The sequence below is a fragment of the Ovis canadensis genome, chromosome 12 (genome assembly GCF_042477335.2).
Source record: "Ovis canadensis isolate MfBH-ARS-UI-01 breed Bighorn chromosome 12, ARS-UI_OviCan_v2, whole genome shotgun sequence".
Taxonomy (NCBI): domain Eukaryota; kingdom Metazoa; phylum Chordata; class Mammalia; order Artiodactyla; family Bovidae; genus Ovis; species Ovis canadensis.
In genome coordinates, this window is record NC_091256.1 from 51,822,484 (window position 1) to 51,849,172 (window position 26,689).

General features: G+C 40.9%; 1 protein-coding gene across 8 annotated transcripts in view; it reads right to left on the minus strand.

Annotated features, from left to right (window-relative positions):
* VPS13D (vacuolar protein sorting 13 homolog D) overlaps window positions 1-26,689 on the minus strand; it is a 266,019-nt gene that overhangs the window by 102,171 nt on the left and 137,159 nt on the right. For 6 of the 8 annotated variants that reach the window (XR_011247486.1, XR_011247485.1, XM_069544704.1 and 3 more), the window contains 8 exons: window positions 22,893-23,056; window positions 21,588-21,696; window positions 19,329-19,508; window positions 17,010-17,126; window positions 15,737-15,886; window positions 12,720-12,869; window positions 11,668-11,764; window positions 9,339-9,487 (listed from right to left, as the gene is read on the minus strand). Coding sequence is in view for 4 of the 8 variants with exons in the window: in XM_069544704.1 (XP_069400805.1) it covers window positions 9,339-9,487; window positions 11,668-11,764; window positions 12,720-12,869; window positions 15,737-15,886; window positions 17,010-17,126; window positions 19,329-19,508; window positions 21,588-21,696; window positions 22,893-23,056 (1,116 nt within the window). In the remaining 4 variants the exon portion in view is untranslated. Of the gene's footprint in view, window positions 1-9,338; window positions 9,488-11,667; window positions 11,765-12,719; window positions 12,870-15,736; window positions 15,887-17,009; window positions 17,127-19,315; window positions 19,509-21,587; window positions 21,697-22,892; window positions 23,057-26,689 lie in introns of all 8 variants that reach the window. The other 2 variants (XR_011247487.1, XR_011247488.1) reach the window with 1 other exon arrangement.

Genomic DNA, 26,689 nt, shown 5'->3' on the forward strand with positions numbered 1-26,689 from the left:
TTACTACAGGTGAGCCCAGCAAACACAGCACCTAGCTAAGTCCAGTCCAAATTGCTGACTCACAGATTTGAGAACAAATAAAATCGTTGTTTCAAACTACTCAGTTTTGGCGTGATTCATTACACAGTTAATAGATGATATTGTATTTGAGGTTTTCTTAAATGGTGTTGTAAAAGCATCCTTCAAATTTTCCTTTTCTCTTTAATTGCTGCTGACTAGAAATACAATTGACTTTTATACAATTTCTTCAGGGACCTTGTTAAATTTACTTATCCATTCTCATAACTTAATTGTTCATTCTTTTAGATTTTCTAGGTAATCATGTTCTCTACAAATAATTAAGTTTTCATCTTCCTGTCCACTGTTTGTACCTATTATTTATTTATCTTCCTGGCTAGAATGTCCAGCAAAACAGTGAGCAGAAGTGGGGATAATAGCCATCCCTTTGTGCTTTCAACAGACCACTACTGAGTATATAGTATATCTGGGGTAGATTTCTCATGGAGACACATTGTCAGATCAAGGCAGTTCCTGTCTACTTTTTGCTTGCTGACTTCTCATAAATGGATGTTGAATTCTGTCAAAAGATTTTGGTGCAACTATTGAGATAAGCCCATTTTTTAATTCTTTCATTTTGCTGCTGTAGTGAATGACATGATTTATTTGTAAATGTAAACTTGTGAGCACATGTGCTCAGTTGCTCAATCATGTCCAACTCTTTGTGACCCCATGGACTATAGCCCACCAGGCTCCTCTGTCCATGGGATTCTCCTGGCAAGAATACTGGAGTAGATTGCCATTTTCTCCTCTAAAGAATCTTCCTAACCCAGGGATCCAACTCGCATCTCTTGCATCTGCATTGGCAGATGGATTAACTTACACTCCTGGAATAAATATGATTTGGTTATAATATATTCATACAATTAGTCCTTGAACTATGTGGGGGTTAAGACTGCCAATCCCCTACACAGTCAAAAAGCCATGTCATACAGCTTTACAGTCAGCTTTCCACATCCACAGTTTTGCAACCACAGACTTGACCAACCATGACCATGTAGTGCTACATTCATTGGGAAAAGTCAGTATGTCATTGGCCCACATAGACCAAACCCATGTTATTCAAGGGTCACCTGCATTTTTCTTCTTATACAGTGCTATTTTTAATTTGATGATATTTTGTCCAATGTGTCTTGAACACATTTATAATTATTAATATTTTAAATCATGTGTCCGATCATGTCAACATCTGATTTATCTGTTTCTAGTGTCTGTTTTCCCTCTTGGTAGGCCTGGTAACTTGTGACTGAATGCTTTTTGTATAAAAACGTGTAGATTTTAAATGAGTCTTTAGCTTTGGCAGGCAGTTAAAGGATGAGATGGTTAGGTAGTATCACTGACTCAATGGACATGAGTTTGAGCAAACTCCAGGAGATAGTGAAGAACAAGGAAGCCTGGTGTGCTGCAGTCCATGAGGTTGCAAAGAGCAGGGCACGACTTAGCAACTGAACAACAAGGCAGTTAAAGGGGGTTAAGCCAACCAGTGTTTTCAAGGCTGGCTTTCAGTCTTTGTAAAGATAGTGAAGGACAGGGAAACCTGGCATGCTGCAGTCCATGGGGTCGCAAAGACACGACCGAGCAACTGAACAACAACAATAAAGATAATCTTGGTCTGTTTCCATCTTTATAAGGTTTGGTATAGTCCTTCAGCAGTCTCAACTGAAAACCAATTCCATCCCTCCACTTTTAATCTCCCCAGCACCATAAAACTGCTAAAAGATCTATTTAGTTAGCCTCTTGACTGCTGTTTTTTGCTTAGCTTCTCCTAGACTACTTAGAAATTGGCATCTGCTTCAAGAAATAAACAGCTCAAGACTATCGGGGTCCTTGTTCTGCCTGTCCCTTCTGTGTAAGATATGAGCCCCTCCACACCTATGGTCAATTAATCTTCAACAAAGAAGGCAAGAATATACAATGGAAAAAAGACAGTCTCCTCAGCAAGTGGTGTTGGGAAAGCTGGACAGCCGCATGTAAATCAATGAAGTTAGAACACTCCTTCACACCATCCACAAAAATAAACTCAAAGTGGCTTAGAGACTTAAATATAAGACATGTCACCATAAAACTCCTAGAAGAGAACATAGGCAAAACATTCTCTGACATAAATCGTAGCGATGTTTTCTTAGGTCAGTCTCCCAAGGCAATAGAAATAAAAGCAAAAATAAATAAATGGGACCTAATCAAACTTGCAGGCTTTAGCACAGCAAAATAAACCATCAATAAAATGAAAAGACAACCTATGGGCTGGAAGAAAATACTTGCAAACAATGAGACCAACAAGGGCTTAATTTCCAAAATATTCAAACAGCTCATACAACTCAATAACAAAAAAGCAAGCAACCCAATCAGAAAATGGGCAGAAGACCTAAACAGACATTTATCCAGAGAAGACATACAGATGGGCAACAGGCACATGAAAAGATGCTCAACACCACTAATTATTAGAGAAATGCAAGTCCAAACTATAATGAGATACCACCTCACACCAGTCAGAATGGCAATCATTAAAAAGTTGATAAATAATAAATGCTAGGGAGGGTGTAGAGAAAAGGGAACCCTCTTGCACTGTTGGTGGGAATGCAAATGTGTGCAGCCACTATGGAGAAGAGTACATGGAGGTTCTTTAAAAAAATAAAGATAGAGTTTTAGTTTTTTGATCCAAATGATCCAGCTATCCTACTCCTGGGCATATATCCAGAGAAAACTCATTGAAAAGGATACATGCACACCGATGTTCACAGCAGCACTATTTATAATAGTCAAGACATGGAAGCAACCTAAATATCCATTGACAGATGAATTGATAAAGATATATATACACAATGGAATACTACTCAGCTATAAAAAAAGATGACAGAGGACGAGATGGCTGGATGGCATCACTGACTCAATGGACATGAGTTTGAGCAAGCTCCAGAAGTTGGTGATGGTCAGGGAACCCTGGCGTGCTGCAGCACATGGGGTCGCAAAGAGTCAGACACAGCTGGGTGACTGAACAGCAACAATAAAAAAATAGAAGAAGACGGATGAAATGCCATTTGCAGCAACACAGATGGACCTAGAGCTTATCATACTAAGTGAAGTAAATTAGAGAAAGACAAATATCATATGATATCACTTACACGTAGAATCTAAAGCATGATACAAATGAACTTACTTCCGAAACAGAAACAGACTCAAAGGCATAGAAAACAAACTTGGGGTTCCCAAAGGGGAAAGTGGTTGGGGGAGGATAAATTAGGAGTTTGGGATTAGCAGATACAAACTACTACATATGAAACAAATAAACAAGTTTCTACTACATAGCACAAGGAATTCTATTCAATATCCCATAATAACCTATAATGGAAAAGAAGATGAAAAAGAATACATATATGTATAACTGAATGAATTTGCTTTACACGTGAAACTGACACAGCATTGTAAATCAACTATACGTCAATTAAAAAGAAAAGATACAAGGCCCTTAATTACCCACTCTCTTGGTAGCAACGGAGTCTCGCTTTTGCTTAACCAGCCCCATGAGACTGTCTAAAGCTTTACTCCGATTCTCTGACTTTTGAGAGCTGCTTTCTGCTTGACTTCTCTACCTTTCTCAATTAGAACTGTCTCAAAAATAAAACCAGAGTTAATGTTTGGCTCACCTGATTGAGTTTCTCTCCTCTCATAAGTTGTGGACCCAAGTACTGACTTGGTAACTTTCCAATACCTTCAACAGACTTTTGGGCTTTTTTCAGTCTAGCTTTCTTGTAGTTCTCAACTGATTTGGGTCTGCTATAAGCCTATTAACAATTTCTGGATATAGTCTGTTTTCCAATTATATTTTTATTTAACACGATTGACATTTAAGGATTTTAGAGAGCATGCCAAGTGCTCTCCTTTTTTAATATAAAAACACTTTTTCATTCATGCTAATAATGTCAGTAAATCTCTGATCTGTTTGGAATTTATTCTTATGTAGAGTGTGATAACAAATTTAACTTCATATTTTTCCATATCACTATCTGGATAGTCTAATACTATTTTAGAATACCTTATATATTCCCCATTGAATTAAAATGGCTTTATATTAAAATCTCATATGCAATTTAATGGACTTTCTACTTCATTTTCTCTTATTTTTTAATCCTTCAGCGTGTATCTTCAGAGTCTGTCTTAAATTCTTTTGGAATAGGAGCATGCTGAACTGAAATGATATAATTGAAAAACGAGATGCAATTTTTTAAAACCAGAGAGCAGGTTGAAATTCAGACTCAAAAAGAAAAAAGACTAACAAATTCAACAACATAAAGTAAAAAGCTTTTGTATGATTAAAAAACAATAGGCACACCAAAAGCAAAGAAAAAAGACAAGTGAAAAACCAGAGAAAGAATATTTGCAACTTACATCAAAAACAAAACTTCTCTAAAGAGCTTCTAAAATTACTAGTGATAAAAGACTAATAAAATTATTTTTTAAATGGACAAGTGATATGACCAGAGAGTTTAGTCCACTAGGTAAAAAATGACCCTTTTCAATAAACATAGGGTTAGGAGAAGAGATGAAACAGACGGAAGAGTCAGAGGAGAACCAGAAAGGACATGGTCAAGAACAGGGCAGTCAACAGTATCGAACATGGCAAAGGGCCTTACAAAGATAGGACAGGAAAGAGCACCACTGCACTTGGTGCCCTGGGGAGTCACTAGTAGCCTACTAAAAAATTTCAGAACAAAACATTTCAGAGATTAAGGGCATCCTCAAGTTTTAATTCAGCCTAACACTCTCATTTCTTTAAACAACAACAACAAACAAAAACCCCAAAGAAACATTAAGTCGGTTGCCTAAACTCCCGTAGCCAATAATTAGTAGATCGTAGATTTGAGTATGCTCATTTTCACAACTGTGACTATCTGGTGGAAAGCATGAAGACCAGAATAGAAGATTATTTTATTTCTCCTGAAAAACTTTCTGCTCCTCATTCATGCACACACATGGTGAGTGATGATGAAGTGAGCAGGCCCTATTTTCCCCATTTCACTAATGAAGAAACTGAGGCCCAGCAGGCTTCACCATTTTGCTCAGAACCAAACAATAAATATGCTGGGAAAGCCAGGTACCAACATCAGTTCAGCAGTCTGTTTTGGTAATACAACTCTGAGCCTTACTTTCTTCTCAGAGAACAGGAAATGAGATCAAAACAAAGGAGATGGCAAAAAGCTTTGTACCCCAACTTCCTCACTGCAGCCAAACACTGAAAAACCACAGATGATATTGATACAAAAAGACTTTAATACCTCTACTAAGTTGTCAAAACCCTAGAGACACTATCCCCTTTCTGAGTGGCTAATGCACTTTGTCTAAACCAAGGAAATATTCTGGCCTTTCAGTAAAATGTAATCTTTATCTGGTACTGCTGTGGGGCCCCCCACAGTGGAAAAAGCTGCTCTACGGCACACTGATATGAGTTACGCTGCCACCTTCAGGTCACTCTGGCGAGTCAAAGCACAGGAGATGGGAGGGCAAGAGCCCATCAGGGCTTTTTCTTGCAGTAACTAAATGACTAATCAAATACAGTAGTGTACAAAGTTGATGCTTATTTACTCAAGTAGCAGACAGTTTCCTGTTATAAAATGGACACTGGAGAAGGCAATCTGTGCTCATAAGTTCCTCATAAAAATAGGAAACTGTCCATTCCTACCTCCTCCAGACCAAAAAAAAAAAAAAAAAAAACCAAAACCCTGCTGAAGTCTTGCAGAAACTTTAGAGTTAAAGAAGAAATACCTGTCCATATGCCATAAGGTCTCAGATGACAAGCAAGTCCCTGGGCCACGTCCTTTCCTTTCTCAGTTTATCCTGCACTAAACAAAACTGTCTGGAATTCATTCTTTAAAGGTTTATTTATGGTACACAGAGACTGTTTATGTGAAGCAGGGTATTTGCCCATTTTCCTCTTGGGACAGTGTTTAAAACTACAGGGATATTTCCCTCTCTGGCACTTTGTGAAATACAATTAACAATACTGGATCTTTTTTCCTTTTAACAAATCTGGTTTTTATTTAGGGAGGGGAGGAAAAAAGTAAAGGGTCTGAAGTTTCCCAACAAATTATTTCAAGCCTTTGAGAAGACAGTTTTAGGCTTTTTAAATAGTGTCTTTGTTTGAAATTCCCCCTTACCCCCACCCTCTTGCTCTCTGACCATTAAAATGTGGGTTTTCTTCCAAACTAGATTGCTCAATTAAAGCCCTTCTTTTGTAATACCCCAATGCTTTAAATGGGAAAAGGACTGCTGTAGGCCACCTTGTGAAACCTTTTAAAGGTTCCTAGACTCTTTTGATCTTTAAAAAAAAAAGGCAAAAGAACACATAAACTACCTGGCATTTTCCATATCACTCTGCTGCCCTCTAACATGCAAACTTGGAAGAATAATGGAGAATGGGGTGGGGTGGGTGGGGGTGGGGAATGCCCTGCTCTCCTTTCTGCATTTGTGAGATGGAGCTATTATCTCCCCCTTCTTCCATCGCAGAGCAAGGAATCCAATCAAGATAGCACCTGTGAGACTGCTCTGAGTCCTCTGAACAGACACTCTATCTGGCAATAATGTACCCTTACTGTAAACCTGGAGAGACTTCCCTCTGAGACTTCTGACAGCCTCATTTCTGGTCTGGAGTCAAGAGAATCAAGATAATTATTCCTTCAATACCAAAGACACAGTTACCTTTTAGTCAGACTCTCATGATTCCTGCTCTGGGACGGTACTCTATTCTTTTAGCCGTTATCTATTCATCTCAAAGAGAGGATTGCACTTCCCAAGAACTGCTCATCAAGGGATATTACTCTGTTAGAAAACTCTTTGAATAAATGACATTATTTTATGGGTCCCAGACTCCATGAGGAGAACTCAAGTCACAATGAAATGGTGACTTCCACAAGCTGAGGATTTAATATTGATGTCCCAATTCCCACGGCCTGGTGTGAAACGTTAACGTGCCACATTCAGGGTGCCCCCTGCCCACACCTCATAACTTTGGCCTTCAGTATAGTGCCAAATGACACATTAGACCTCGATGATTCCTAGTTTACTGCATGCAAAGCAAACTGGCAAGTGTCAATACCCTGGAACTGGGGGTCTAGAGTCACTTCAACTGGAGAAAATCACACGGCATTTGTCAGTCTGGGGGAAGTTTTCTACTAGGAGGAATCTGAAAGGGAACAGTTAGGTGTCTGTGTTTCTTAGCAAGATGATTTAAAAAACAAGAAGTCCTTAACTCTCAGGAAATGCTTGACATTGGTTTGCTGGGCGAGTGCCAAGTGTTCTGGGGGAATATATACTTTATCAAACAAACCCATTCCGAAGGGTCACGTAAGTCAAGTGGATACTTGTGAATATGAGCAAGATAGTGGTTTTCCCACGGTTTTTCCCCCACTCCCATGCTGATTATAAGTATCTTCGGTCTCCTGGGGAACATGAAGTTAAAGCAAATTAAGCCAACAGGACAGTCCATCGAGAAGGCGCTGTTCTCAGGATGGTTGCAGGAGCTCCTGGTTCCCGACCAGCATTCCCAACCACTCACCCCACTTGCTGCCTTAATGAAACGATCACCCTGGCCCTGTCCTGATCCAAATAGGACCTGATGTGGACCAGGCTACTGTCCTATTACCTGTAAGTTTATTTTGGAAGTTGTGAGCAGGCAAATTGTGGGGCACATGAGGTCCGCACATGTGTTGTTAGGCCCACAATGTTGAAAAACAAAAACAAAAAAATTCAAATGGGTTGCCAGCACTTAAAGACCAGGAGACTCCACATAAAAGTCCAGATTTCCGGCTTCGCTCTAAGAATTCCGAAGATCTGGCAGCTCTGGGTTCATGCTACCCCGTGATAACGGGCTGGAGCTGAGCTGCACTGCCCATTTCAGATGGAGTGTGCACACGCTGAGGGCTGTGCACATACTGAGGGCTGTGTACACGCCGAGGGCCACGTCGCCCCTGGGCTGCTTCACTTGCTTGTGACGTGGGCAGACCCAGAGGTATGTATATCTATGACTCCAGTTTTACTACTACTTATTAGTTCATGTCGCTATCTCCTTCCACTCAGAAAGAGAGACCACCTTGCAGCATCTTCAAAGAGGCAGCATGGGGCAGTGGGGTCTTAGACTGGTGGTTAGTGAGGAGGTAGACACCATCATATCTTTAAGAGCAATAGAGCAAAGAACCAGAAGTAACAGATGCCAGCTGCAGGGAGGCAGATGGAGACTCCACCCAAGGAAAGGCTTTTCAACATTCACCCAGTTCTCCTACTCCTACCATTACCTATCTATTTGTACATTACCTATCTATATTATCTTCAATGACAAAGCCCTGTGAACTCCAAAATTCTTGTTTATCAAGCAGGGGATCATTAAGGACACATGGATCTCTAAAATCTCTCATTTCTTATATACTAATGGGCGGCTCAGTATAGGGGGAAAATGTATATGGACTTTTGAGTCAAATATTGTATCAGAATTTGAGGAACATCCCTTAATTTTTAACAGATTTTACTGTAGAAAATAAAGACAGTATTCAGACTGCATCTGTCAAGTGTACATCCAGATGCTCTGTAGGAGGGTCACACGCTGGTACAGTGGGGTGGGGGCCCCACATCTCAGTGGGTATGTGACCATGTCGTCCCTGAAGGTGGCAGACATTTCTGCTGTCAACCATTCAAGAAGGGATGAATACTTAGACAGGAGGAGAGGAGGAGGGCAGGTGTGTGTGTCTTGGGCATGAAAAGAAGATACTGTCTGGGCTGCAGCTTTTCTCTCAAGTCTGGGGGTGGTCCACAAAATGGGCTTTTGCCTCACTGAGATAAGCCACGGGCTAAGCAAAGGGCAGATGGGTTTTTACGTAATTCTGTGTTTATTCTTTTGTTACTCTTTAATCTTCAGTAAAGTTATACTTCAACATTAAAAAAAAAAAGAAAGATACAGCTGACCTTTGAACAACATGGGTTTGAACTGCGTCATCGACTTACACGTGGGTTTTTTTCAGTGGTATGCACTTGGCTGCAGAACCACATATGCAGAAGGCCAATGATAACTTCTATGCAGATTCTCAAGTTCAAGAAGGATGGGTGCTCCTAACCCCTGCGCTGCTCAAGGGTCAACTGTACATACACTTATGAGTTTATAAACTGTCTCAAAAAGGGAAACCTGTAAAAATATCTGCTACAAATGATGAGGCTGGACAGGAAAAGGCAGGTAGTAAGCACATCCATTCTTTTCCCAGGAAAAGTGGTTTTCACAACTTCCCCGGTGAGCAGCTCACCTTGAGGTCCAGCGGAAGCTTGTTGGCGGTGAATACGCTCAGCTTGATCTGGGGAATACTGATTTTGAGATTCTCAAAGTAGTATCGGATTGGCGTCCCACCTTGCTCAGCTGTCTTTTCATGGAGGTTTTCATCATATTTTTCCACCTCTGGCACAAAGGTAGAATTGTTGTTGTTTTTTTTTTAATAAGTCTCCTTAAAAAGTCTCATGATTCAAATACTTCAGGCACATTGAAAAGAAATTCATAGGAAGATGAAAACATTTATCTCTTTAAATTTACCTTTTCAGGGTTCAGTAATACATATAGCGTCCTGATATCACTTCTATATAAAAGCAGATCTGGTTCACGTTATTTATCAAAAAAGTACAATAGCTTAAACTACTGATTTGCGACTCTGCACCACCTGACAGATATAATCTCTGGAAAAAACAATCCAGGTTGGGAAAGTTTTGACTTTCATGGGGCAACGCACTTTCTAGAAACCCTGTCCTTATCATCATTATTATTACTATAAATGACCCAGATTTATTAATTTATTTCAGAAAATAATATCAAAATAAGTACTTGTATCGTAGTTTCATTCCTCATAATGAACATGACCAATTAAATGATGAATCTGAGCAAAACATAATGTCTTAAAAAGAAACAGGCTGCAGGCTATAAAGAACCGACATCAGGACAAGGGATGCTCTCTCTCCCAAACAGTTGTCATTATTTATTTATTTATCTATTTATTTATTTTTTGTCACACTGTGAAGCCTATGGGATCTTACTGCCTCGAACAGGGATCAAACCTGGGCCCTTGGTAGCGAGAGTGTAGAGTCCTAACTACTGGACTGCCAGGGAATTCCCACTGGACATCACTTAAATAGCACATGGAAGCAGATTAGTCACTTGTTATCTCATGAAGTAAAAGGGACAAACATGAGCTAACACACAGCAGTGTGCTCTTCAGCTTGATGCTGGTCCCCACATCTGTGTGGGCAGCTCATTTGCACTTGGATTTATGTGCCTTAGAAATAAAACCAAAGGGACTATACATAGCTACACATCAAACAAATTTACACTGGAAGCTTTTATAGTTCTATTTATAGAAAGAGGGGAATAGGTTTAACAAAAAAAAAAAAGGTAGCACAACAAAGACAGGCTTATCTGTATTCAGGGAACAGGAATAGTTATAGAAAGTGGAGAAGATTCCTCAGTGAAAGGCAGGCAAGGATTTTATAAAAGTCTAAATCCACTAGACAATGCATGGGGAGAAATTTATTTAGAGCAACTTACAAGAAGAGCATGTCCAATCAAATTTAAAGTAAAACTTCCCAGGAAGTTACCCAAAGAGAGCAGATACCTGGCAGCAGGCTCAAGTGGCTTTCTGAATACAAACACACACTGGCGTTTCCACCCAAAGTGGAGAACGCAGCATTAGACAGACAGGATTTCGCTCTTGACCCCAAATACGCTTAAAGCTTAAATTCTAAGTCTGGGATAAAAAGAGCAAAAACATTTTTCTTGCGCTGTGTGCATGTATGTTCCTATTTCACAGATCCCCAGGAATTTTCTTCCCCCTAGCCAACATGGGCAGATAAACATTAAAAGTCTCAATCTTATCACTTCTTTAGGCTTAATATTTAGTCTTCAAAAGATTAAGCATTACTGACTTCTTTCTAAGCTGTATAAACAGTCTTGAAAGGCCATGATGAGGATCTAAACAAAGAGACGACAGCTAAATAATTTCTGGAGCATCACTGGAAAATTTAGGTTTTTCAACAGCTTACCTTACTCCCCTCTCCAAAAATAGTAAAATAACTGGAAACCTCTGTAATTAAGTTAAGGCATAAGGGTATAGATGTGAAAAATATAAAGTTAAGGGGTTGAGGCTGGCCAATTTTCTTCCTCAGCTAAACCAAAGCAACTGCTGAAGGGATTTCTGATTCTTGGCCCTAAGTCTGTTTAATAAACAGAGGTTAGGAAACAAAGTGCTCTGCTAAATGAATAATATCATTTCTGCCATCCTAAAGCAGATGTGTCAAAAAAAAAAAAAAAAAAGCGAACAAGAAACAAACAGGAACAAAAGACTGCTTCCCAAAGGCTTGCCCTGGGTATGCTTGGGTTCTGGAAGGCCCTCCATATGCAGGTATACCTCACTGCCTGTCAACGGGCAACACTGAGAAAGAGAACTGGACCCTAAGCCTTAGCTTCCCCACTCAGACCATGAATTGAGAAGGGAGCTCACCAGGCATCTAGAGGCTACCTATTTTCACAAGCAGACTAAAAAACGCCACCCTAGGGCCAATTCCCAGATACAAATCTGGAACACTGGACATTACCTGATTCAGCTTGATCGTAGCCAAAGAAACTCAGCAGCTTGAGGAGCAATTTCTCCTCAATTTGTACCGTGAATCTCTGAGCCGTGACCATCAGGTGCTAGAAAGAAAGAAATTCTAATTTACAGTGTGAACGTCAGAGGAACTTTCATCTGCAACCTAAGAAGGCCCCAGTGGTACGGCATGGTCTCTTAATGTGATTTCATAATCATATTGCCAATTTTCTTCTGCCTCATCTCTCTCCATTGTTATAATGAACTCAAAATTCCAGAAGATGTTTAGTAGACAGTTCACCATGGTGAACTCACGATCCACCATGCTTAACTGACAATTCGCCTGTCAGTCAGGATAACGTTCTCAGATGCACCATGCTACTGAGTTCATGTGGACGGTGTCTGGTTCAGGGAGTGGCACTGGACTTGTGAAAGTGAGGGCCACACGCAGGCACGGCCCCCACTGGCCCTGGTAACAAACGACCAGAAATATGAGGAGCAACCTCTTACTCCCATTTTCCCAGACAAGCTAGCATTGCAACACTAGCTGTACATGAAGACTTCTCCAGGAAAGAAAGCGTATCATTTTTTGAATGATCCACTTTTAGTATGATCTGCTTTTAGTAAACACCGTGGCAGCTCAAGGTGTCTGTCCCAAGTCAGGCCCCTCCTACCCCTTGTCCAGTAGCCTGAGATTTTTTTTTTTTTTAATTTATTTTGTTGAAGTATAGCTGTTTTACAACGCTGTGTGTTAATTTATGGATTATAATATTAATAATATATCTAGACCATGCCTGGTCATGATCAGTCTAGAAGATGCTATGCTTTCCTGCAGAGACTTCATAGTGAAAAACATACACTCTGATGGATTCAGTCCTATCACCTGAGAATCATCAATAACACAACCAAGAATATAAAGTTTAAAGAGAAGCTTCCATCAATCCAGCTATACAACGTGTTGAGTTGCTTGCGCCTTTACTCCCCTGGACTATTGCGATTTGCGGCCTGCACTGCTGCTCAGAGCCTGGGCTGTGAGAGGACAAAGCAAGTCCACCAGCCTACCTTGTAGATGTTGGTCAGCGCGCTCTTACTGGGGAACTTCACTGCATTCACCTGCACGGCTGGGCCTGTCTCAATGACCTCATTCTCGTTGCTCAGAGGGGTCACGTAGAGCATGAAGGGCTGAGTGGTGCCAATGAGCTGGTTGTCCACCTGGGACATGAAAAGGCAGTGACAAAAACAGACAAGTTTCTCAGTTTTCATTTTTACCTTTAACTGGGTCTTGAAATATGTAGGTCACTCAGAAAGTACCTTTGGAAAAACATATCTCTACTAAACCCAGCAACAATAATGGTAATAGTAACAGTAATAGGAGCTATACTTTATTTGGTGAGTACTGTGTGTCAACGGTACTTTCCTGGTGGCTCAGTGGTAAAGAATCTGCTGGCCAAGGCAAGAGACACAGGTTTGATCCCCAAGTCGGGAAGATCCCCTGGAGAAGAAAATGGCAACCCATTCCACTATTCTTGCCTGGGAAATCCCTGGGACAGAGGAGCCTAGTGGGCTACAGTCTATGGGGTCGAAAAAGAGTCAGACATGACTGAGCGAGTAAACAACATCATGTGCCAAGCACTGAGCTAGTCCTTGCACAAGGATCATCTCAGCAAGTCCCACGACTGTCAGGCTGTCCGAGTTATTAAAGCTGCATCCTCACCACAACCTCCTGGGGACCATCTCTGTCCTCACGTCACAGATGAAGACACCGAGAAGAGACACCCCCGTTGAAGGCTGTACACCTAGTCAGTGACAGAACGAGAACTGGACTCCAATTCTCTCTGTCCCCAAAGCATACACTCTCAGCCAACAGGTTACTGATGCCTCTCTCGTTCCAAATTCCCTGAATAAGAAGAACTCAAACCAGTCAATCCTAAAAGAAATCAACCCTGAATATTCACTCGAAGGACTGATGCTGAAGCTGAAACGCCAATACATTAGCCATCTGATGCGAAGAGCTGACTCACTGGAAAAGACCCTGATGCTGGGAAAGACTGAGGGCAAGAGGAGAAGGGGGCGATAGAGGATGAGCTAGTTAGACAGCATCACCAACTCAATGGACATGAGTTTGAGCAACTTTAAAAACATTGCTGACTATCTTCTCACTTGTATTGTTCACAATGAGAAACAGGTTGTCATTCTCACCTTTGTTCCTTGGAAGGAACATGCTTTTCCAGTCTGGATGTTTTATCACTGGTTTTGAGTAACTGATTATATGTACCTTGGTATAGCTTCCATTATGTGTGTGTGTGTGGCAAGGGGGGTGGTGTGAATGTGGCTTTGTATTTGAGCTGCTTCTGTGAGTTTATAGCTTTCACTAAGTTTGAAATTTTTATGGTCAAAATTTCTTCAAATATTTTCTGTCCTCTCCTCTCTCTCTCTTCTGGGGATTCCAATTATCTATATAGTATTGATGTTAGGTTGATTGAAATTTTATCATAGGTCACTGATGCTGGTCTCTTTGTGGGTTTCTAGGTTTTGATTCCTTGGATTATTTTTCTCTGGGTATTTCTATTTCAACAGTTTCTCTTGTTATAAGTTCAATCATCATTTTTTTTCTTCACCGTGTCATCTGCTTCTGATCAAATCCAGTGTTTTTTCCATTTCATTTTAATTTCTAGAAGTTTGATTTGAGATTTGACTATCTTCCAGGTCTCCACTTAACTTTTTGACCATGTGGAATAGAATACAGTTATAGTAAGTTTTAATGTCCTTCTTTGAATATTCTAATGTCTGTGTTAACTCTGGGTTGGTTTGGAATGATCACTGTTCTCATTATGTATTGTCTTTCCTTGCCCCTTGGCACACCTGATGATTTCTGACAGGATGTCAGACACTGTGGTTTTCATTCTGCTGGGTGTTGGATGTTTCTGTATTCCACTGAATCTGGAGCTTTGTTCAGGGATACGGTTAATTTACTTGGAAACAGCTTGATCGTTTCAGAGCCTTTTATACGACTGATTTGTTAGGTAGGTCTGGAGCAGTGCTCAGCTCAGGCCTCAACATGCACCATGGAGGCCCAAGACTTTCTGGAAGGCTCTTCCCAGTGTCCCATAATTATCAGTTTTCCCATTGCAGCTGGGGCTGAGCTGCAGACACTGTTCCTGTGAGCTTTTCAGAAGGTAGTCTCCTCATGTACACCTCTGATCTGTTGTGTCCTCTGCTGATCTCCGGAGATTTCCTTCCGTGCAGCATGCCCCTCCCAGGTCTGCTGTCCTATGAACTCTGGCTGCCTTGGTCCTAGGACTCTCAGTTCTGTTCAGCTCATCCACTCTACGGGCTCTGTCTCAGCCTTTCCACCTGGTGCAGGGCCTGAAAACTTTTTCAAGGCAGCAAGCTGGAGTGATGGAGAAGGAAATGGTAACCTACCCCAATATTCTTACCTGGAAATCCTAAGGACAGAGGAGCCAGGGGGACTACAGTCCACAGGGTTGCAAAGAGGCAGACACGACTTAGCAACCAAACAACAACAACAAAGCTGGAATGAATGCAAGGCTCACATCTTTTGTTCCCCACCTTTTGGAGATCACTGTCCTTTGTTGCCTGATGTCTAGTGTCTTGAATCTGTTGTCTCTTTATTTTATCTGGATTTGGGGGGTGTTTCAGGTAGGACAGTAAATCAGATCCCTGTACTCCATCTTGGTCAGAAGCACAAATTCACTTCCCTAGCTTTTTTCTTTTCTCCCTGTGGTGAACTTCAGTTCCTCTAAATGATGGTTAGATCAATTTTCATTGTTTTCTCTGTTTACAAGATGGGGAACCAGCAGTCACCTTCTTCTGTGCCACCGTGACTAAGTTCTCCAAGTTACTGATAGACTAGCTACTATATTCAGAATTCTGCTGTCTGGAAAAATCAGTAAAGACAAATGTAGGTAAAAATGATTCTTTTCATAGGACAATTTTTTGACAGCCACAAGAAATTTGCACCAGAGCACTGAAGTTCCTAGAACATTAAAGGCTGATCTGGTCAGCTGTTCAGCAGGAAGAAAAAAAAAAAAACCAAGTTCTGAGCCTCCCCCACTCACCTGTACATCCTGTATGCTGAGTTCAAGCATGTGACTGGTGGCCAGCTGTGTGTAGTGCACGTTGATTCCCGTAAGACTTGCAAAGACCAGTTCTTCTGGGACTTTATTAATTAAAGACAACCCAATTCCACCTTCTAACTTCACAAGCACCTGAAAGAAAACCAGAATATGACACACTGGCAATTTAAATCAGAGCTTAAGGTGGCCAGGAGAGCACGAGGAAACACACGCTTTAAGTCCCTCTATTCTGCCTCTGAGCCAATGAACACCACCTAAAGAAGAGTTGTGATTCTCACCTGGATGGCTCAAATTTCATCATCTCACTAGAAGCCTTCCTCTCCAGGCATACTCCTCACCCCAACCAGAACTCAGCAGTCATATGATAAAACCTCTGCTGGAGCACTGATGACATTTTGCATTTTATTACAGGAAAATAATTGTTTGAGAATCTTTCTCCCTATTCGGGAGGCAAGCTCTCCTTAAGTCATTCATTGAACATCCATAACATCCAATCTAGTGCTGTACATATAGGCATTTATGTTTTTTCAGAAGATTACTGAATAAATGAGGAATAAGTGTGCTTTATCACACTCATCTCATGTTCCTTTCCAAACCTGTCACTTTCTTTCCAATGCCCAAACAGGGACAGAGGAAGGAAGATGTCAGAGTCAGCTGGAGCCAAAAAAAGATAAGATCTAGTTTGCTTATTCTCAGTCTTCGGTCCTGTTTAAATTCTTTATTTTTTCATCTTACTCTAGCAATGTTTGTTCGGAGAAGGCAATGGCACCCCACTCCAGTACTCTTGCCTGGAAAATCCCATGGACAGAGGAGCCTGGCGGGCTGCAGTCCATGGGGTCGCTGAGAGTCAGGCACGACTAAGCGACTTCACTTTCCCTTTTCACTTTCATTCACTGGAGAAGGAAATGGCAACCCACTCCAGTACTCTTGCCTGAAGAATCCCAGGGACAGAGGAGCCTAGCAGGCTGCCATCTATGGGGTCGCACAGAGTCGGAAACGACTGAAGCAACTTAGCAGCAGCAGCAGCAACAATGTTTGTTACATTCTGATTTGACCTGAGCTGTTATTTAACTAACATATTCACATATTCATGTTGTGATAACATTAAGTACTATGAAGTAACAAGGATACTTAGAAGTCATAGAGGACAGAAAGAAAAAACAAAAATGAAAAAAGTCTCAACTGAGAAAATCAAACAGCAAAATTCCAAACCAATTTATAATGAAGATGTGACCTTGCAAGAGTTCAAACGTACTTCCAGTTCCTGCTCTGTGTCTGGATTCTTTAATTTCCGCAGCTCTCGTTCAGTAACAGGAAGTTCATCCACTTCATATGATGAACGGTCACTTTTCCGTTGGGAGAAATCTGTTATCTGAGGTCAAATAAAACACTGTACTTATTAAGAGGGCTCACACTTCCACTGCAAAACACACTCCACACCAATTGTATGAGTCAAAAGTCACCATGCACTCAATAATCCTATGGAAGTTAATGGTTTCCAAAGCACTGCTAAGGGAAGATTTATGTAATAATGAAGCAAACTTGGTTTTGAGTCTGTATGACTAACACCAAGCTGTGGACCTTGAGAGTTTCATACAGTGTGGGATAGGCATCTGTAGGTGATCCAGAATTATAGCTCAAGTCAAAATATGCAAAGCTCAGGATCACAGCATTCGTTTTTTGCCTTAAGAGAAGGGTGCTTTTTAAAGAAGTGTTGTGGATTAGGGTATACTGTCTCAGAGAGGTCACTGTTATGTATCATCAGCATCTTTTCTTTTTCCTTAAATCGAATTCATCAAGCCCTGGTAAATCCCTGTTTCCAGCACAGACCTCTCCCTGAGCTACAGACCCATACTTATACTGACTTCTGGACATTTTCCTGTAGATATCATATACTTAATAAGTTCAAAACTTAACTCCTCGTTTTCCCTCAGAAGTCTACTCTATATACATCTCTTTGTGATGTAGATTATCATCCTCTTAAATGACCAAACTGAAATTTTGAAGGCCACTCTTGACTACTTCCTCTCTCTCATCCCCACAGTCAATCTGACCAACTCTACTCCTTAATAAGCTTTCATTTCTAATCATTTCTGTTCAGTCTCCTCATGTCCATCACTTGCTGTGTATTCTGGTTTGAATCACCACCTCTCATCCAGGTCTTTCCTAACTGGCTTTTTCTCCGTTTCCAATCTCATTCCACTCCAACTCTCCACACTGCAGCCAAAGTGAGCAAGTCAAAATAAATTTCTGATCACGGCACCCTCTTGACTCTTTGTTGCCATAGAAAAAACACAAAATCTTTAGCATGTATCAGGCTTTTTTTTAACATTCTGGCCCCTTCTACAGTCTCCTGCCTCTTTCTTAGCACATTCTATGGCCCAGTCAGATCATTCTTTTCTATCTCCAGGCCTTCACTTATCAACCTTCCAAATATATATAATGTACTTACTTTGTTTATTGTTTATGGTTTATCTTCTCCACTACAGTGTAAGCTCCAACACAGCAGGGAACTTTGTTTGTTCACTAGTCTAGGTTCAGTATGTAAAACTGTGCCTGGCTCTAACAGGTGCTCCGTAAATAACTGCTGAGTTAACACTCTCACTCTTAGGGCACAGTGCCCCTGCCTTTCCTTCTTCTTCTTTTTGGCCACACCACAGGGCATGTAGGATCTTAGTTCCCTTGAAAAGGATCAGACCCTCGCCCGTGCATTGGAAGTGCCCAGTCTTAACCACTGGACAGCTAGGGAGTCCCCTGTCTTTCCTTCTTGATTTGGCTAACTCCTTCCAGTTAACCTTTAGAGCTCACCTTAAGTATTACTTAGCTTAGAAAGCCCCTCTCCGAATCTGGGCATACAAATCCTTTCTAGATACTACTCATAACACCTTCCACTCCTACTTTCAAACCATAACATTTTAAACTGTCTGATTACAGACCTCATAGATCTTGTTGTTGTTACTGTTATTAATATATCAATTATTTAAATATATAATAAACATATATAATGATGGATAATAATATGCACTATTCTTGACAGTATCTTCTTTAATTCTCATACTTTGTTTTTACTCATCCTTTTTTTTAAATGACATAAATAGTTGATTTACGATGTTGTGTTAGTTTCGTGTGTATAGCATGTAATTCAGTTATACATATATATTTATCTTTTTTTTTTCAGATTATTTTTCCTTGTGCTGTGCTTAGTCGCTCAGTCATGTCCGACTCTTTGCAACCCAATGGACTCCTCAGTCCGTGGGGATTCTCCAGGCAAGAATACTGGACTGGGTTGCCATGCCCTCCTCCAGGGGATCTTCCCAACCCAGGGATCAAACTGAGGTCTCCTGCATTTCCTTATAAGTTACAATAAATTAATTCTTATACTTTTTAAAATACCATCTTGTATCTTACTTATACTTTAATCCTTATAACAACTTTGTAAGGCAGGTCTTATCCCCATTTTATAAATAAAGACACGATATCCTCATGTTCAGCATAGATATTTCAATAAATATTCATTGAATGACTCACAGGGAGAACACTGAGTTTCATGTCAGTTCTTACAATAAAGTATCACCTGGAGCGCTCTAGTTGGTCCATCTGGAACAACTCTAATGGATAGCATTCCAGAACCAGGCCTCATTTTTTGGTTAATAAATTGTTGCTCAGGTGGAACTGGCCCCAGAAGCTCCATGGAAGTGTCCGGACCAAGAACAACTTCAGCTCCATCAAACAAACCAGAGAGCCCTCCTTTGGCCTAAAGGACAGAGGAAAGATGTATGAGAAAAGGCAAAGGCACTAACTGACAATTTAACATGTCATTTGAAACAAGTCACCAAATTTAAACTCACTTCTGAAGGGTGAAGGTCAACATACAGCAAAACTTGTACTGTTTTTTCAGCCTTAGAGTTGATAAAAAAAACAGTAGACTTACTAGGGCAAGATGGAAACTTATACTGCATGAATTTAGGAAATTCTGGGTAAGATAATTCCACAAATAGAGCAGTATGCTAGTTTAGTGATAACTTCTAGTCATTAAGATGAGCATAAAAAATAAAGTACCAAAAGTCCTGTTTCTTTGAGTGTTCTCCCTAGGGCTGGCTTAAAAAACTGAAACATTCTGAAAATTTAAAAATTATCATCATCACTCAGCTTTCCAATAAAAAGCAAATTCTGAATTGAAAACCTCCCCAACATGCATATGGCTGGACCACCAAATATCCAAGATGGTGCCTTTTCTAAAATAAAATGGAATTGTGAATGTCATTGATATGAGGGCCTTTGGAGAAAAACACCTTCTTGCTACATGCCACAAGTAAAAACGGAAAGTCTATAGGATGCCTTTGGGAGAGTGCACACAGGGCTAGAGAAAATGATAGCAAAAGTGTCTAGATTCCTCCTTGTTAGTTTTTAAACAGTGAGTAATGAGAAGGAAAATTTAGGCTGGGTTTATAGGACAGATTTCAACATTGAGAAACATTTTATGACTGTTTCAGGTTTAGAAGAACGTGCATACAACCTTATAAGGGTAGTGTCAGAAAATGTTTTAATGGCTTCAATTACTTTATTCAGAATAATAAGATTGAAACAAGCTTATTTCCCTAACCAAAACACATTTTGCTTTGTTGAATACTGTTGTTATAGGGTCGCTCACAACCAGACAAATGATGAAATAGATTCAAGAAACAACAAACACCAGAAAGGGATTTGCAGGGCGAGGGGATCCTCTAAAAGAACTGGAATTACAAGGGCTTTAGAAACAAACCAGAAGTAAAGTCGGGGTCAGACACAGAACCCAACAATTATAACAAGCCCTCTTTTGCCTCTAGAAGTCTGAACTGTACTGCTAATTGAAAATCACAAATCCATTCCAGATGTGTGTTTCATATAAGCAGCTTGTCTTTGATGAAAAAAGCTCAGGGCAATAGAGATAAAGAAAATAAATCTCACCAAACAGCAGTCAGAGGCTCCTTACAGTTTTGCTTGCTGCCCTGGAGAACAGCTCCCATTATGGAAGGACAGCCAGGTTTCCTCCAGGTCAAACACACTAAGACCTAGCCTGGGCCTGATGTTCTAGCGTTTGCCTTTTGGGTAAAACTGAGGCAGAAGCTCTATGCCCAAACCTCTCATATATCTTCCCAGTTACCCACTTCAGAGCCATGGTACCATTCTTGGCCTGAAGCCAGAAGGAGAGAAAATCCAAATTCCTGGTAATTTTCCAAACGCATGTTTGCTTATAAAGTACCCAGGAGTTTTGCATGCTTAGTTGAAGGCAGGGGAGATTTGACCAGTACTCTTAATTTTGACATTTGCTACAATTAAATGTTTATTTGGGCACTACTAAGAACGCACAAGTAAACAGAATCTAGAGCTTGCAGAGCACTTGGAAATTATTCACCATCTCATAGAACACTTTATAAAAGGCAGTTTTAACTTCACAGGTATAAAACAAACCCATCTAACTTATGGTGAGCTTTTAGGTGACATTTTTCTCTCTCTCTTTTTAAAACTTCATAGGTAATTTATCTCATCAAAGGAAAAAAAAATCCAGATAAGCCAAGGCGGGGGGTGGGGGGTGGGGGTGGGGACATCACTCAGAGGCAACCATTCCCAAAACATTTCTTGTATGTCACCTTCAAGAACATTTCCTGGGTAAATACACACAGATGCACTAAGCTTCATGGTTTTCCTGACTAAAATAAAATAATACGTATTTGCTCTATTATTTTTTTTCTCCCCATTCAACATCTCATGTATATCCTAAATGAGACTCTGTTTCGGGAAAAAAAGGCTCAACTACTGCTTGTTCCAACTGAGGATGTCAAAACCTACTGACCTGGACCACCAGCCCATGTAGCCCACAGGTCAGCTTCCCTTCTCGGAAACTCCAAGTCTGGGTTGTGCTCCGCCTACGGTCAGGCTTCCTAAGCATTAGTGGCTCGTATCTGGAAGAAAGGAAAAAGCAACGAGTCCTGTGAGTCAAACACTTCAGGTCTAAAGAGAATATCAGGATGATGGTTTTACACTTCTAGCTTCTAATATCTTCTGCCCTGGAAATCTAACAGACAGTTTGCTTGAATCCTATGGCAATTAGGTTATCTCTCGATGAAGAAAGAAGAAAATAAAATGGAAAGCAGTGAGGTCAACAAATACAAATACTTAGGGATTCATAATTTAATAAATGCAATATGGGTTTTCTTGCTTTCTCATAATGACAAGTTATCATGCAGTCTCATGCAGTATGCAAAGAGTTTTAAAAATATTTTCAAAAATCTTTTCTCTTTTATTTCCAAATACTTTTATTTTATATTGAGTTTTAACTTGTAAGTCCTATAAAGTCATTTTGGAAGTAAACAAGGTATTACCTGAAAACAGACACTGACTACATGGGCAAACGGAGCTATAGGCTAATAACTTATTCAAAGTTAAAGAGCTGATTTGAATTCAAGGAGTTGAGTCATAAAAACACATTTGATTATTTTCTTAATGATTTATTTCTGCTTTCAAAAGATTTAACAAAATTCTTAGATTAAAAACCACACTTTTCCCTTCTAGGGAGCTCTGGCCATGAAATGCCTCCCAAAGTGTGGCTGAAGTTATGACCATCAGGGGCCCTGTCAACTACAAACGGGTGCTCGCCAAGGGCGTCTCGGGCCTCCCCGGTGGCTCAGCAGTGAAGAGGCCATCTGCAATGCAAGAGATGTGGGTTCAACCCCTGGGTGAGGAATGTCCCCTGGAGGAGGGCATGGCAACCCACTCCAGTATTCTTGCTGGGAAAACTCCATGGACAGAGGAACCTGGCGGGCTACAGTTAATGGGACTGCAGAGTCGGACATGACTGAAGTGACTGAGCACGTTCACTTCTAGGGAGCAATGGCAGATAGACGTTTGGCTGAAAACAAATTCACTTTTCATAACATATCCCTCTTGTTTGATTTTTTTTTTTTAACGTCTCCATGGGCATTTCCGTAATAACTTTTAAAACAAAAAACCCAATACTTATATTTGGAAATAAAATTCTATTGTGGAAGAAAAAGAAAATTCTTATTTCACTTCTAAACTATAGCTTTTGGGTATACATTTCCTCTGAGTCTGAATTTGAAAGCAGTGAACTTGAATCAGAAGCTGCCTAGGAAGTTACCTGTTGTCAGTGACTGCAGCAAGACCAGCTATATCCAAGATGGCAGAGCCCTCGGCGGAGCGGGCGGCCGAGGGCTCACTGGGGTTGTGAGGCACGGAAGAGCCCTCGTGGGCCAGCATGCCTGTTCCAGTCATCCTCCACAGCTGAGAGCGCTTCCCTGGTTCCTGTCGGGCAGAGACAGAAAGAGCCATCATGTGCAGACACAGCTCCATACAAGGGCTGGATGAGTTCTCAAGGAGGAACTGTACTAAAAAGGACATTTTCCACATTAGATACTAACAGATACTTAATTCAAACTTCATTATTTTCAACCCCTAGTTACCGTTTGGATGAAATCTGCTAAACTCTTTGAAACAAAACAAACAAAAAAAAGCCCTAATAATGTAAACTTCAAAATTTTACTGAGCAAGTAGTGAGTCGAGGTTCAATCTAATTTCCCTTCAGTAGCTGTTAACTGCTCTTCCTGATAGTAATCCTCCATGTCCTTACGTGGAAGAGAGATCCAATTATATAAAGTATACACAGTATTCTCAGTACTTGGTCTTTTGTGATGCTCATGACTGGCAGACAACAAGAATTTACCAGGGCTCTCCGTCATCCCATGTTTATCATGGACGCATACTACACTGAGGGCTTCTCTGGTAGATCAGATGGTAAAGAATCCACCTGCAATGTGTGAGACCTGGGTTCAACCCCTGGGTTAGGAAGATCCCCCGGAGGAGGGCATGGCAACCCATTTCAGTATTCTTGCCTAGAGAATCCCCATGGACAGAGGAGCCTGGTGGGTTACAGTCCATGGGGTGGCAAAGAGTCAGACAAGACTGAGCTACTAAGCGATACCTACTACACTGACGTTTTCCAATTCTCAAGTCAACTGTGTTCAGTATTATGCTGATTATATTCAGAAATTATACTAAATTGTTGCTAACAATTCTAAATATATTTTCTCCTTAGCAATATTTTATAAACAGCACTTGGACTTCCAGGCCAATCCATGAGAAGCAATAATAATAGTAATAACATCTACTGAATATTTACTATGTGTTAACCACTGATTGATCACTGTGATTTATACACAGTAATTCACTTAAACCTCAAAACAATCCAGTGAAGTATATACTATTATTACCCTGACTTACAAATGAAGAAGCTAAGTCTCAGTGAGATAAAGAAACTCCAGCGTGGTCACATAACTAGTAGGTGGTGGACTGAAGGTTTGAATTCCCACCGGGTGAGTGGAGGGATGACACACTTCACCACTCTGCCACACTACCGTTCTAACAATCCATATAATTTCATTTCAGTAACACCAAACCATTGAGAAGACTCTTTCTATGGGAATGAATACTCCAGCTAGACCTGTCAGGATCATATTCTGGGTTCCACATATGCATCCACACACTGCCTCACACTGGAAAAACAGCTTTTCCGTTACATTCTCCAAAGTAAAACCTGAGAAAGTAATATGAATGCTGGAGTTGAATGCCAGGATTTGAGACCCAGCTGCTTCATTACTCGCTAAGCGACAGTGGCTCAGTTACTAAATTTCTCAGAGCTGGTCTTTCCTGATTTTTCAAACAGGGATATTAAGCTACCTCTGAGGGTTCTTGTGATAAGTGTACATGCCTGGCACAGGGTAATGTCTCAATAAATGTTGGCAATGTTATCATGATTACATCTCTTTACACAGCACGCTATGTATAGTATCTTAAACCCGGGAGATCAATGGGAAAATGAGGCTCAGGAAGGAATGTGAGAAGGCAGATATCACCTTTACGTGGCAAGGCCAGAACTCAAATCTAGAAGATATGGCATTCTTTCTACTGTGTGCTACTGCCTCCTGCAACCGTGAACACAGACAGAACTCAGCTGCATGTCTCCACCCGCAGTCCCCTCATGCTTACTTCTCTGTTCAGAGTCAGGAAACACATCGATCCTGAGCACCAAAACCACATGGAGCATCTCAGTTTTCCTGGAGGTGTTCCAGATTGGGAAGCAAAGCCCAAATGCCCAGGTGGAATCAAGTTTTCATATATGGATTCTGCTATTGCCTGCCCATATGAACAGGCTCATCATCACTGGAAACTACCCAAACCTTCATTTAAAAATCTGAGATGCATCATTCTCCTTCCAGTTCTCTTCCCTTGACCCCTTCCCATACAATTTAGTCCTAAAACCTTTTAGGTTTTAGAGGAAAGGAGAAGGCTGGGGGTCATGTGATGGTGTATTGTGGTGCATATGCACATATATATATACTAAGATGCTTATGTGCCCGTGTGTGCATATACATATCATGTATACATACAACCCCTAGGTCTGTGCCTTGAGAGGGCCTGGGATCAGTGACACAACAGCAACAAGGGCACCAGTGGATGTATCTTAAGTTTCTAAATTCCATTCTCTGATAAAAGGAATCAGGGTTCCTTAAAGAAGTAGCAAATTCCAGGAATGCTTCAGGGAAAGTATAAAATGAGCCCAAAATAACTTGCTGTGTCACAAAGTATGAGAGTGCTCAAGGAACGAGGGGGGCACTATGTCAAAGGACACAGAAGGTTAAAGGCACTCCCACTGGCCAAACAGGAGAACTGAGGGCAAAAATAAATCCTGACACTAACAGAAAACAAACTGAATTAGACAGGAAGCCACGGAGACACACATAAAGCTGGAGACAAAACTGTGCCCTGCAAACTCCTTGCAAACCCCTTATGCTGAAGACCTAACCCTCAGCTGTAATGAAAATGGGGCCTCCGGGTAATAATCAAGTTTAGATGAGGTCATGAGGGTGGGGGTCTTCTGTCAAGATCAGTGCCCTTAGACACCAAAGGGCTTGCTTTCCCCTCTCTTCTCGCCCCTGCCCGGCACTTCTCTGCCATTTGAGGATAGAGTGAGAAGGCAGCAGTTACAAACCAGGAAGAGAGCCCTCTACAGGAACCGAATGGCCCAGCACCCTGATCTCAGACCTCCCAGCCTCCAGAAGAACTGTGAGAAACCAATTCCCATCATTTATAGTGTCCTGTTTGGAAGATCAAGCTAATACACATGCATGCAAGCATACATACATAGGAAACCTGATGAGGAACAGTATATTTACAGAGTCTCAAAGTACCTCTCGAAGGTATTTATATTTACAAAAAAAAGGAAAAAGAAAAACTTCCTTCACAGTTGAGAAGCCTGGCAGACACCACCTTGCTGCTGCTGCTGCTGCTGCTGCTGCTTAGTTGCTTCAGTCATGTCCGACTCTGTGCGACCCCATAGAGGGCAGCCCACCAGGCTCCGCCATCCCTGGAATTCTCCAGGCAAGAATATTGGAGTGGGTTGCCATTTCCTTCTCCAACGCATGAAAGAGAAAAGTGAAAGTGAAGTCGCTCAGTCCGACTCCTAGCGACCCCATGGACTGCAGCCTGCCAGGCTCCTCCGTCCATGGATTTTCCAGGCAAGAGTACTGGAGTGGGGTGCCATTGCCTTCTCCAAGACACCACCTTAAGCAATTGCTAACATTAAAATCACCAGCAACAGGACTCCACTTCTACAGAATTTCTGCCAAGTTTCCTGCAAATCTGAGATACTTAAAAATAAAAAGTAAAAAAACAAAAATCTAAGACGTCAACCTCCTGGTTTCTAATTTAAATACACAGATCCATTTCCTAGCACCTATCCAAAGAACTGTCTAGTCTTAGATGTCAATGTAACTCACGTATCACCTGCCCTCTCATTTACCAGTTTTCATCTTCATCAAGTAATATAACAAATGTGAAAGTGTATAAATTACAATTTTTATTTAAAATGCTTTTGCTATT